Source organism: Trachinotus anak, unplaced genomic scaffold (genome assembly GCF_046630095.1).
Source record: "Trachinotus anak isolate AG129_WGS33_773 ecotype Australia unplaced genomic scaffold, CSIRO_AGI_Tana_v1 ptg000013l, whole genome shotgun sequence".
Lineage (NCBI taxonomy): Eukaryota > Metazoa > Chordata > Actinopteri > Carangiformes > Carangidae > Trachinotus > Trachinotus anak.
The window spans coordinates 9,500,313-9,513,020 of record NW_027273864.1 but is presented as its reverse complement, the minus strand read 5'-3'; the positions used below and the strand labels follow the sequence as shown (position 1 = coordinate 9,513,020).

At 40.7% G+C, this 12,708-nt stretch overlaps 3 protein-coding genes across 3 annotated transcripts; 2 read left to right on the top strand and 1 right to left on the bottom strand.

Moving 5' to 3' along the window:
• Positions 1–12: 12 nt before the first annotated feature.
• On the top strand, positions 13–5,004 carry LOC139630332 (interferon-induced GTP-binding protein Mx-like). Its single transcript, XM_071493656.1, has 12 exons — positions 13–815; positions 1,080–1,217; positions 1,326–1,480; positions 2,023–2,161; positions 2,259–2,457; positions 2,554–2,632; positions 2,716–2,838; positions 2,991–3,132; positions 3,302–3,460; positions 3,668–3,744; positions 3,829–4,083; positions 4,347–5,004. Exons 1-12 carry the CDS (start codon positions 545–547, stop codon positions 4,605–4,607), a joined length of 1,998 nt encoding a protein of 665 aa, XP_071349757.1. The 5' UTR covers positions 13–544; the 3' UTR covers positions 4,608–5,004.
• A 908-nt stretch (positions 5,005–5,912) lies between these two features.
• Positions 5,913–10,279, top strand: LOC139630333 (interferon-induced GTP-binding protein Mx). The gene is made up of 12 exons (XM_071493658.1): positions 5,913–6,239; positions 6,930–7,067; positions 7,207–7,361; positions 7,748–7,886; positions 7,967–8,165; positions 8,257–8,335; positions 8,435–8,557; positions 8,704–8,845; positions 8,920–9,078; positions 9,187–9,263; positions 9,392–9,631; positions 9,761–10,279. Exons 1-12 carry the CDS (start codon positions 6,053–6,055, stop codon positions 9,983–9,985), a joined length of 1,863 nt encoding a protein of 620 aa, XP_071349759.1. The 5' UTR covers positions 5,913–6,052; the 3' UTR covers positions 9,986–10,279.
• A 274-nt stretch (positions 10,280–10,553) lies between these two features.
• thoc7 (THO complex 7) lies at positions 10,554–12,561 on the bottom strand. Its single transcript, XM_071493665.1, has 8 exons — positions 12,479–12,561; positions 12,092–12,212; positions 11,842–11,969; positions 11,600–11,686; positions 11,231–11,288; positions 11,037–11,103; positions 10,868–10,937; positions 10,554–10,713 (listed from the first exon to the last, which is right to left on the bottom strand). Exons 1-8 carry the CDS (start codon positions 12,495–12,497, stop codon positions 10,652–10,654), a joined length of 612 nt encoding a protein of 203 aa, XP_071349766.1. The 5' UTR covers positions 12,498–12,561; the 3' UTR covers positions 10,554–10,651.
• Between the last annotated feature and the right edge of the window lie 147 nt (positions 12,562–12,708).

The following is a 12,708-nucleotide window of genomic DNA, read 5'->3' as shown; positions in this document are numbered from 1 at the left end:
GGGGGGGGATGATTCAGTCGTGATACCACTGTTTTAATCAGATCATCCAAATGATGTTTTAGTTCTGACCGTCTCCGTCTCCACCGTTTGGCAAGTTACTCAGGAAGAAGTTACTTTTTTGCTTATTACTCCCTTAAAAGCAATAATATTGCGTTACTTATTACTTCATATCAAAAGTAATTAGTTTTAGTTACATCAGTAATTGAATTACTATATTACTTAATATCAAACATTGCACATTGCGGTGGCCTCCTGTTTCGTTATTTCAGCCCCGACATGAACAAGGTTTTCAGAAGTGATAAAATGATCACAGGCTGTATCTCACAGCAACTTCCCAAACCTCTCATCGCTCAGGCTGGATGTGGTCGGAAGGTTGCAATGTTTTTGACGTTTGAGAACTGGCTCAGTCTCAACCCCAGACCCCCCCCCCCCCCCCCCCCCCCCTCAGTGCTCAACAGGGAACGAAAGTCAAGGAAACAAAACCCAGGCAAAGTTTCGGTTTCCCTTGGTCTCGCCTCTCCGCTTTACTCTGCCCCTGATTCGCATGCGTCACACGGAGTTATGTGGAGCTGACCTCTGCACAGTCATCTTATCACCGACTGTCCGCAGGAGACAAGAAGTCATCACCATGAACACTCTGAACCAGCAGTATGAAGAGAGGGTGCGTCCCTGCATCGACCTCATAGACTCCCTCCGCTCTCTGGGTGTAGAGAAGGACTTGGCTCTTCCCGCTATCGCCGTGATAGGAGACCAGAGCTCGGGGAAGAGCTCGGTGCTGGAGGCGCTGTCAGGAGTGGCTCTGCCCAGAGGAAGTGGTAAGTCATTAAAAAAAACACTCTTTGCTTTTGACCTAACAGCGAAAAAGTCTCTACATTACATTTCTCCATTAAATCTGTGAAAGTGTGTTCATGCTGAGCACCTCTGTATGTCATCCCCTATGTTTCTCTCTCCCTCCCTCCCTCAAGGGAATTGATGTCTTATTGTGTGTTCCCCCAAAAATATATCATATATCCATGATCTAATAATGTCACCACACTGGATTTTACTTTTTCCACCCTATTAACTCTTTCATCATTCAGGCATTGTGACAAGATGTCCTCTGGAACTGAAGATGAAGAGAATGAAAGAAGGAGAGGAGTGGTACGGAAAGATAAGCTACCGGGACTGTGAGGTAAAGATTGACCACTCTGCAGATGTGGAGAAAAAGATTCGAGAAGGTACAGTATACAGCATTTATAAGTTTAGTTTAATTTGTCTTTCCATGATCAGCATCATCATGTCTGTCCTTTGTCCTCATCATGTGTTTTACCACGTTCTCTCTCCAGCTCAGGATGAAATGGCCGGGGTTGGTGTGGGGATCAGTGATGACCTGATCAGTCTGGAGATAGCCTCTCCTGATGTTCCAGACCTGACGCTCATTGACCTGCCCGGCATCGCCAGGGTGGCTGTAAAGGGACAACCAGAGAACATCGGTGATCAGGTATTGATCGTGCTTTGGGTTTTGGATCACAGACAGGAAGTTTTACATTTTTCATGGAGTCATTAAGTTTGCTGTGGGCTACAACTGGAGCACCAATTGTTGCCCCATTTGTTTACATTATGGCAAGTTTGCATCATAATGCGAGTGAGCAGAATTAGTTTTTCATTTTAATTTTAAATTGAATACATTTTGGTTTAGCTTTCTGCAGCGTTCCCATGTTCTGATGTACAGACATCACTGGATTCCTTTGATAATGAAGAACACTTCAAACGCTCTCTGTCACACATACACCCGCACACAGCCCTTGTATTATAGAAATCATCATTAACAATCGTCACTCGGGCTAAGAATTTAATAAAGCAATGTTGTTCTCTTGTCTGCCTATTACAACATGATGAGTGTGGCTTTAGATTTTTAGTGTTTTTCTAATATATTTTCTAATATGTTCATTATTTGATGGCACAGTCCCAAACACAGTGGTGATTTGATAGTTGTAAAGTTTGTAACTTTATACTTGATGTAATATGAATTGATACTTTCAGATAAAGAGACTGATCCAGAAGTTCATCACAAAACAAGAAACCATCAGTCTGGTGGTTGTTCCATGCAACGTGGACATAGCAACCACAGAGGCTTTGAAGATGGCACAGGAGGTGGATCCTGATGGAGAGAGGACTTTGGGTAAATAGATTTGATTTTAGAAAAGGTCAAACCATCTCTTAGCTCACTGTGGTTCTGAGTGCTTTACTCTCTCTCTCTCTCTCTCTCTCTCTCTCAGGTATCTTGACCAAGCCTGATCTGGTGGACAAAGGCACAGAAGAGACAGTGGTTGACATTGTCCATAATGAGGTCATCCACCTGAAGAAGGGCTACATGATCGTCAGGTGCAGGGGTCAGAAGGAGATCACAGAGAAGGTGTCTCTTACTGACGCAATAGAAGCAGAGACAACCTTCTTTAAAGATCATGTGCATTTCCAGTAAGTTTATTCTTTTTTGGTGAATATGTAAACAAAGATTTCCATATTTGACATGTTGTGTAGCATGTACGCAGTAACTTTTTATTTTGGCTGTAGGATTCTCTATAATGAAGGCTATGCCACTGTTCCTAAACTGGCAGAAAAACTCACCCTTGAGCTGGTGCATCACATCCAGGTGAATACTTTACCTGAATGATTTACTGCAGACTACTTTGCCCAGTTCAGATGTTAATGTTCTGGCCCCTGTGTGACTTGCAGAGATCTCTGCCTCAACTGGAACAGCAGATAGAGGAGAAACTAAAGAACACCCGAGAAGAGCTGGACAAATATGGCAGTGGACCCCCATCTGATGCAATTGGGAGACTGGGTTACCTCATTGATGTGTGTTTACTTGACAGCACTTTGTACACTTGGAGAACACTGTTCCTCCAAACCAAAAGTGTAACCAAAGTGATTTGAGCTTCTCAAATAAGTCTTTGTAATAGGATATAAAGTGATTATTATTTGACCTGTTCTTTTATCTTATATTTTAGAGGGTGACGGAGTTTACACAGGATGTTATCAACCTCACCAAAGGGGAAGAGCTAAGAACTGCAGTCAGATGCAATATATTTTCCATGCTCAGGAAAGAGTTTTCAGTATGGAAAGAGACCATAAACTCCTCTGAAATAACATGTAAGTGCATTAACAACTTGATCATTACATAACTTTTGTAACCTAATATGTAAACTGTTTCGTAAGTTGTTTTTTTATACCAATGTTCCTTTTTCCAACAAAAAAACCCCAACCTAGTTCATATTTTCAAATAAAAAATGAAGTGACCTCTTTTACATTCATATTGCAGTCAGGTGGAATATTGAGAGAGAGGTGGCTCAGTATGAACGGAGGTACCGTGGAAGAGAACTGCCAGGCTTCATCAACTTCAAGACCTTTGAGGACATGGTCAAGGAGCAGATCAAACAACTGGAGGAACCAGCTGTCAAGAAACTCAGGGAGGTAGCAGGTATGTCTTATGATGATGCTACAATGATTGCAGGCCATCTCAATATAAGATAAGATCGCCTTTATTAGTCCCACAGTGGGGAAATTCACAGTGTTACAGCAGCAAAGTGGCAGTGCAGAGAACAGGAAAGCTGCATATGTAATACCTTCTAGATATCGTATTGTTGTACTTACTGTACTTACTGATTTGTATGTTTTTTTTAAAAAGAAATTGTGAAGAGAGAGCTGTTCAAGTTGGCAGACAGCAGCTTGGTTGGATTTCCTAACCTCATTAGGACAGCTAAGGTATCCTCCTCATTGTCAGCTGCTACAGAATACGTATGACTAAATACTGTTGGACATTTTCTGATACATTTGTATGTCCTTTAGATGAAGATTGAAACCATCAGGAAGGAGAAGGAGACTGTAGCAGAGGCCATGCTGAGGACTCAGTTTAAGATGGAGATGATCGTTTACACGCAGGATAGCAGATACAGCAAGAAATTGGGGAAGCGGAAAAGGGAAGAGGAACTGAATGATGGGTCACCCTTTGGTGTAAAACAAGCGAAACCAAACACTGTGATCAATAATCAGAGTGGAGCCACACTGAAAGAGATGACGAAACACCTTAAATCTTATTACCAAGTAAGTATCATTTACAGGCTGCACATTTTATTTTTGTGCTACACAGCATTTAATACTACACTGGTTTGCTAATGTTAACTGTGACAGAAGAAAGGCGGACACAAACATACAGAAGCAGTTATTTTATTGTTATACATGAACGGTGACAATGATCCTGAACAGCCTAAAGTGACAATGAATTTACAGAGAACAGCTGTTATTTTGAAGCTATACCCAAAAATGCTAAAATCTAGAGCACTGTCGTTCTCCTCTCCAAACCACAGATTGCGGGCCAGCGTCTGGCTGACCAGATCCCGCTCGTGATCCGCTACCAGCTGCTGCAGGAGTCAGCAGTCCAGCTGCAGAGGGAGATGCTGCAGATGCTTCAGGACAAGCAGAAAACTGAGTCGCTGCTTCAAGAAGACTCCAGCATAAAAAGCCAGAGAACAAGCCTTCAGAAACGCCTCGAGCGCCTGTCAGGGGCACGCATTTTGTTGACTGAGTTCAGTATGAACATATACAACTTCAGCACAACACAACCTTAGGGCAACCCTTAAAACCAGAGTTCTAATAGGAGAAGTTGCCAAGTTGTTCTTGTTTTTGACATAATCAGAATCAGAATCAGAATCAGTTTTATTGCCAAGTATGTTTCCACATACAAGGAATTTGTTCTGGTGATTGGTGCAATTGGAGGTTCTTGGAGGTTAAGTAATCATGTGAAATTAAAAGGAATCCTGTTAACATTAACACTTTCATCAGTCTTGCAGACTTTTTATCAGTATGGTCATGTTCCATGAATTATTCCAGACTTTTAGTCCTGAATGAAATACCACATATACAGTCTATTTGTGTATTTTTGAAATGTTTTGTTTTAATGTGATGTGCTTTGTGGTTTAATGTGGTTGGTGTGAAAGAAACTGAGCTAATAAATGTGAGGTTTAATGGGTTGACATTTATTTGTGTATTTAACACGGACCATACAGGTAAACATTGTTGCATACAGATAAGTGCAGTGGATGTAGCGTGTATGGATCTTCTAGCAGAAGCTAATCTGCAGCCCTGTCCCTGGTTTGGTTTTTAAATTGAGGTTGAAACCTCCAGACAACTTTATTAAACAGAATCAGTATAAAGAGAACAGGACAAATAAATCCAACTGTGCACGTGTATATATGTGTCAGTGTACTCAGTATGGATGTGAACAATACAATGCTTGTGTGTTATTTGTGTTTGCTCATCAGTCGAACTTAGATGAAGATCTGGCCATATTTGAAGATAAATTGATACATAAATGAAGATAATTCCAAAGGGCTCTCTTACTTTTTCTTGTCACTGCAGTGCCAAAAGTAAAAGTTCACATCAATTCTGATAAAATCCAGAAAAATGTATGCACTAATAGGCTACATCACTTATTTCACTTACAGTTGGTAAAAGTGGGGCTCATTTTATTTATATTGAGTAGATTGTGAATTTCCTCCTGGGCATCAATAATGTCTTAAAGTCTATATTACAGTGTACGACATAAGGTTTTGATTGATTGATTGATTTTGCACAACTAAAATGAATCTATAACGTAACTAGTAATTATAGTTATGTAATTGGTGTATCTCCACTGTCTTGACAAACTTAACCCACGTCTGCTGACACTGCTGCTGCGTTCATCGGTGCCTTGGTGAAATGTTAATATGATACCGTTCACGTCGTTTAAAGAGAACATGAATATTTTATTGTTAGTACATTACTGTACTGCAGCATCCGCCCCGTTGGTGCTTGTTCCTCTCTCAGCACGACAGGAAAGCTAAGGAAACGAAACCAAACATGACTTTCAATTTCTCCTATGGTACCGCTGCATCACTGAAATACCGGCATCATTCACACTCAGGCTTAGATGCGACCGGCTGCTGTCAAAGCCTAGTCACAGACAAAACCTCACCTCAGCAGACTTTTATTCCTGTTTCAAACACTCTTTCAGAGGAGACAAGAAGTCATCACCATGAACACTCTGAACCAGCAGTATGAAGAGAAGGTGCGTCCCTGCATCGACCTCATAGACTCCCTCCGCTCTCTGGGTGTAGAGAAGGACTTGGCTCTTCCCGCTATCGCCGTGATAGGAGACCAGAGCTCGGGGAAGAGCTCGGTGCTGGAGGCGCTGTCAGGTGTGGCTCTGCCCAGAGGAAGTGGTAAGTTATATTCACAGAAAAACAACGCAAGTGGTTGTTTTTCTGCCAGTGGCGAAAAATGTGGTATTAATGTGGCATTTGTTTAAAGAGCAACCCGAAATTATTTTTGTGCAGAACACGTTGTCACATAGTTTTGTTGGCACATGTTGTTACAGGCGATTCTTCTAACTAAATTCATTCATTTTTAAAATTTTTTAAAGTAATAAATTTAATGCTAATGCTCATCAGCTTGGATTTGAGGCCCCTTTCTAACTGTGGCAAGCAAAGTACCTCACTACAGATTAACTCCATTAATTATAATCAATTGATAAATTGATAAAGATAAATGGAAAAACACATCTAGGTTGTTTTTTTTTTGTTTGTTTGTTTGTTATTTTTTGTTTGTTTGTTTTATATAACTTCATATAACTGGATTAAAAAAAAAAAAACCTGTATAACTGGTTGAACAGCACGTAGATGAGGGCGTGCCAACTTTCCAGGCAACAAAAATGCCTCAAGGTCATAAAAGCATAACTTTACTAAGTCCACTGCACAGTAGTGTTGCAATGGTTAATAATATTGAATAATGAATATTATTATTGCTAAGATGTAATATTGTCTGTGTTGTAGCCTACTACTTTTCATAATTTCACCAGAGGATTTCACTTTGAATTTTCCCTCTCCCTCATCATTCACTCATCACTAATTCAGGCATTGTGACAAGATGTCCTCTGGAACTGAAGATGAAGAGAAAGAAAGAAGGAGAGGAGTGGTACGGAAAGATAAGCTACCAGGAGCATGAGGAAGAGATAGATGACCCTGCAGATGTGGAGAAAAAGATTCGAGAAGGTACAGTATTATTAGTAACGTTGTAAATTCTCACCAACAAAAGCCAAGCAACGATGAAGCAAATGAAGGCCTAGGTTTTCAGTGATCGTCATGTCTGTCCTTTGTCCTCATCATGTGTTTTACCACGTTCTCTCTCCAGCTCAGGATGAAATGGCCGGGGTTGGTGTGGGGATCAGTGATGACCTGATCAGTCTGGAGATAGCCTCTCCTGATGTTCCAGACCTGACGCTCATTGACCTGCCCGGCATCGCCAGGGTGGCTGTAAAGGGGCAACCAGAGAACATCGGTGATCAGGTATTGATCGTGCTTTGAGTTTTGGATCACAGACAGGAAGTTTTACATTTTTCATGGAGTCATTAAGTTTGACAGACATTACTGGATTCCTTTGATAATGAAGAACACTTCTAACGCTCTCTGTCACACATACACCCGCACACAGCCCTTGTATTATAGAAATCATCATTAACAATCATCACTCGGGCTAAGAATTTAATAAAGCAATGTTATTCTCTTGTCTGCCTATTACAACATGATGAGTGTGGCTTTAGATTTTTAGTGTTTTTCTAATATATTTTCTAATATGTTCATTATGTGATGGCACAGTCCCAAACACAGTGGTGATTTGATAGTTGTAAAGTTTGTAACTTTATACTTGATGTAATATGAATTGATACTTTCAGATAAAGAGACTGATCCAGAAGTTCATCACAAAACAAGAAACCATCAGTCTGGTGGTTGTTCCATGCAACGTGGACATAGCAACCACAGAGGCTTTGAAGATGGCACAGGAGGTGGATCCTGATGGAGAGAGGACTTTGGGTAAATAGATTTGATTTTAGAAAAGGTCAAACCATCTGTGGTTCTGAGTGCTTTACTCTCTCTCTCTCTCTCTCTCTCAGGTATCTTGACCAAGCCTGATCTGGTGGACAAAGGCACAGAAGAGACAGTGGTTGACATTGTCCATAATGAGGTCATCCACCTGAAGAAGGGCTACATGATCGTCAGGTGCAGGGGTCAGAAGGAGATCACAGAGAAGGTGTCTCTTACTGACGCAATGGAGAGAGAGAAAGCCTTCTTTACAGCTCATTTGCATTTTCAGTAAGTTCATTTTTTGGGTAATTATACAAAATATGTGGTGTTATGACAGGTTGTGTAGCAGGTACTCAGTTGCTCTTTATTCTTGCTGTAGCACTCTCTACAATGACGGCCAGGCCACTGTTCCTAAACTGGCCGAGAAACTCACCCTTGAGCTGGTGCATCACATCGAGGTGAGTTTTTATTATTGCTTCAACTTAACAATTTACTGTAAAACTTATGCTTAGTCACCTTAGGTATCAAAGGTTTGACCCCTGCTGTGTGACTTTCAGAAATCTCTGCCTCGACTGGAAGAGCAGATCGAGGAGAAACTTGCACAGACTCAAGCAGAGCTGGACAGATATGGCACTGGGCCCCCGACTGATGCAGCTGAGAGACTCATCTTTCTCATTGACGTGAGTCCCCTCAACCCTACATCATATTGACCTGGCAACAAAGACTAACGCTCACCACCAATACAAATTTGTTCGTCTTTAAATGATAATTAGATAAACGATAAACCACTTGTAAACAGCTGTTTCCGCTGTCATGTGTATTCCAGAAAGTGACAGCATTCATTCAAGATGCCATCAGTCTGTCTACTGGAGAGGAAATCAAGTGTGGAGACAAACTCAACGTCTTTTCTATGCTCAGAAGAGAGTTTGGGAAGTGGATCTACCAACTTGACCACTCAGGACAAAACTGTGAGTGTTTCATTTTGGTCTGATGTACAGCTGTCCATCAGCAGGACTCTGAAATACATGTTTGTGTGTTGCAGTTAACAGAAGAATTGAGAGGGAGGTGGAAGACTATGAAGACCAGTATCGTGGAAGAGAACTGCCAGGCTTCATCAACTACAAGACCTTTGAGATCATGGTCAAGGAGCAGATTCGACAGCTGGAAGAACCAGCTGTCAAAAAACTCAAGGATATTGGAGGTATATGATTGAATATTTGACAGATTTACTGTTTTTTCGTATTGCTCAAAGTTTTGAAGGGCTCAGTGTGAATCATGCCGCATTTTGTTGCATTTCCATTTCCTCCAGATGCTGTTAGGAAAGTGTTCATACAGCTGGCCCAGAGTAGCTTCACTGGATTTCCTAACCTCATGAAAACAGCAAAGGTCTTCTATAAGTTTGATGTTGACATTCTTATAATTTGATCGTCATGTCAGTATTTTGGCAGTCAAAATTTTAATTGATTCCATAATTTTTAGCAATGTTCAGACTGACCAAAAATCTAATTTTCCAGGCAAAGATCGAAGCCATAAAGCAAGAAAAGGAGTCCACTGCTGAATCCATGCTGAGAACTCAGTTCAAGATGGAGATGATCGTTTACTCCCAGGACAGAACCTACAGCAGCAGTTTGAGTGACAGAAAGAGAGAGAATGGGGAACAAGATGAGTCTGATGATGAAAGGAGTATTGTGTACAGCACAGACAATCATGCAACACTTCAGGAGTTGATGTTACACCTCAAATCATACTACAGCGTAAGTTTTAATTTTGAGCAAAGATTCATGAACAGAAACAGTGACAGTAAAGTTTAAAGAGGTTTTGTGTTTTTTTTTTTCCCAATAACTGCTCTTGTCTGTAAAAGCTTCGTCTCTTTCCTCCTTCAGATCGCCAGCCAGCGTCTGGCTGACCAGATCCCGCTCGTGATCCGCTACCAGATGTTGCAGGAGTCTGCCATCCAGCTGCAGAGGGAGATGCTGCAGATGCTTCAGGACAAGGAGAATGTGGAGTTCTTGCTGAAGGAGGACCTTGACATTGGCAACAAAAGGGCTGCTTTGCAGAGTCGCCTCAAACGTCTCATGAAGGCCCGTGCATATCTGGTGGAGTTCTAGAGGTCAAGACCTAAAAAAATGGTTTTGCTGTATCGCTTTAGATACAGTACAATTGTGGTTGTGAGATTGTTATACTATATACTAAATTTATATACTTGATGTCAGACAAGCGGAGACCAGTTTCTGTAGTAAAATAACAGATATCGATTCCTTATGTTTTCTACCTTTGGGTTCTTAAGGGACGTGGTTTTCAAACTTACCCATGGATACACATAAATAATAAAACTCTGTACTTTAGCTCCCCCCTGTGGTTTTTACGGAAGAAATTGTAATAAAGTACAAGCTTGACAGAAAGACCGTGTAGTTTTGAAATCCAGTCCTTTATAATTTTAACAATTTATTTCAGATATTTCAACCAAGTACATAACCATAACCTCTCTTACGCCATGTGATCAATAAGCAAACGTGGCCCTTACTTTCAGCAATGAAGGGTCTGCATCAGATGTAAATACAAATTTGATTTAGTGCTAACCTTCTGCCCAGTAACTATCCACCAATAGTAGATTGATAAAACATATACTTTTTTTGATAAACAATCACCATTTCAATAAATAAACTGAACAAGACAGACAGACACAAGCAAACTTTATTCAAAAATACATAAAAATTATTCGACAGAAATCATTTAAAAGCAGTTCATTTCCTCTGGTCAGGATCTCTACGTGTTCATTCACCATTCTCTGTAGGGCTCTCCTGACTGTTGTCGTCATTGTCTGATTTTTCATCATCTAGGAAAGACAAACATTTTTAGCAAGGCAGATGAAACATTTCCTGGTTTGTTGTACAGCACAACAGTTATTGAGAATAACAAACATGACAGAGAGATACTGAAAAGCACAAACAATGCAAACACGGCACAAGAAAAGGACCTCGTTTACTCACTCTCGAGGGTCTGCTGTAGTTCCTGAATGGTACTGAGGAGCACATGGAACTGCTTCTTCCTCAACTCCAACTGGGACAAAGGGTAGATTAAAACAATCGAAATGAAATACTACAAATGATTGAAGACGTGAGTTAGAACAGAAGAGAGAAAACATGTATTTGGTTTTACCTTTGCATCCACATTCTCCTTGATGTGAGAGAGTTGCTGGAGCTCCTTGTCAAGTGCCTCCAACTGTCTGTAAGCGATCAAAGTAAAATTAAGCACATATTCTAATTATCATTAAAGGCAAAACTGTCATGACACACTAAGCAAAAGAACTTAATACATATTTGAACGAAAACAAAAGACTTGGGCTGACTTACTTCAGTGTTTCATGTCGGTCTGGGTGTTGCTGGATAACCTTAGCTAAAGCGTCATACTCTAAACAAACAGACAGGCAAACAGTGTGAAGTACTACATAATTTCCTCTAAAGTCCTCTAAGATGACAGATGACTTCTGTGAGAAAATAATCAAATAACATCTGCTATGGTGAAGATGTTCTATACAATAGAAAATGTAATGCAAACCAATGTTTTACAGTCCTCCTCAAGGAAATTTGTTTCCTTCTGCATAGTAGAATCGAATAATGGCCGAGGTATATATGGGAAGCATTAACAGCAATTATCACAACATTAATCACTATAATACCACATTGTCTACACTGGTCTAAATCCCCCAAAAATGTCCTTACCTTGGCGATTTTTTCTGATTCTCTTTGCCCTCTGAATTTCCTTTTTGCATTCTGCTATCTTCTCGTGTGCAGATGTGATGCTTTGTTCTGCAGTGTGGACAAAAAGCTGGTAATGAAGTAATTTTGCAGCATCTTTTAAACAAAAACAAAGCAGCTCCCCTAGTTAATACATACAATGTATGAAAATGCAAGCGAATGAGTATTTAGGTTACATGAAAGAAAAGAAAATCCCCAATTCCTACCTATGTTAGTGTAGATTTTCTCATAATTCTCCATTTCCCGAAGATTCATGTCATAAACCATCAGCGTCTTCCCCATGGAGAACTCGCACTGGGCCAGTGTGCTCAACATCCTCTGATACTGCGTAAAGCTGAGCACAATTACAAGACGGGTCATGACTCGAAGAAGAGCAATTCATCAACACAATATTATGGAAATGCTTGGAGACAAAGTCCAAGGCTGAAGGTCCCAAGGTCTGCAGAGCCCCCTTACCCTTCCTCCGGGGTCCCAGGCGAGTTGCACCATTTGGTGAAACTCTTCAGCAGCACATTGATCCGGCGGTCGTCGCCAGCTCCGTCCCCGTCGATAAGAAGACGTTTCCGAATAACTTCGTCTAGAATAAGGCGGAAAGATAAAATCAAGCAGCCCTTCAGACACAGCAGATGAATTAAAAAGCCGCCAGCTAATCGTTAGCTTGCTAACATGGTTGCTGTTATTACATTAGCTGTTTTGAACGCATGCTACTACTTCTTAGTGTAAAATGGGTTTGCTTTTGCCAGTGTGACTGAGTACATATGTGTACTTTAAAAACTCCGACAAACATTTTTCCTCGTAGCTTTTACCAGAGAGTTGAAATCAATTAATTAAACCGTAGCTTACCATCTGTAACAGCCCCCATGTCTGTCTCCAGTTAGATAAACTTTATTGAACAACAGGAAATGAACAAAGCAAGTAGCCCGACGGTGGCGAGTGATTGGCCTGAGTTTTTTTAAAAAGCTTTATTCAAGGAAGCAGTTACAGTTAAACTTATTATTAGTCATAATTAGTTGTTATCATTATCAGTTATTAGAAACACTGATGGGAGACCCGTGGGAGCATTTTAAGAAGAT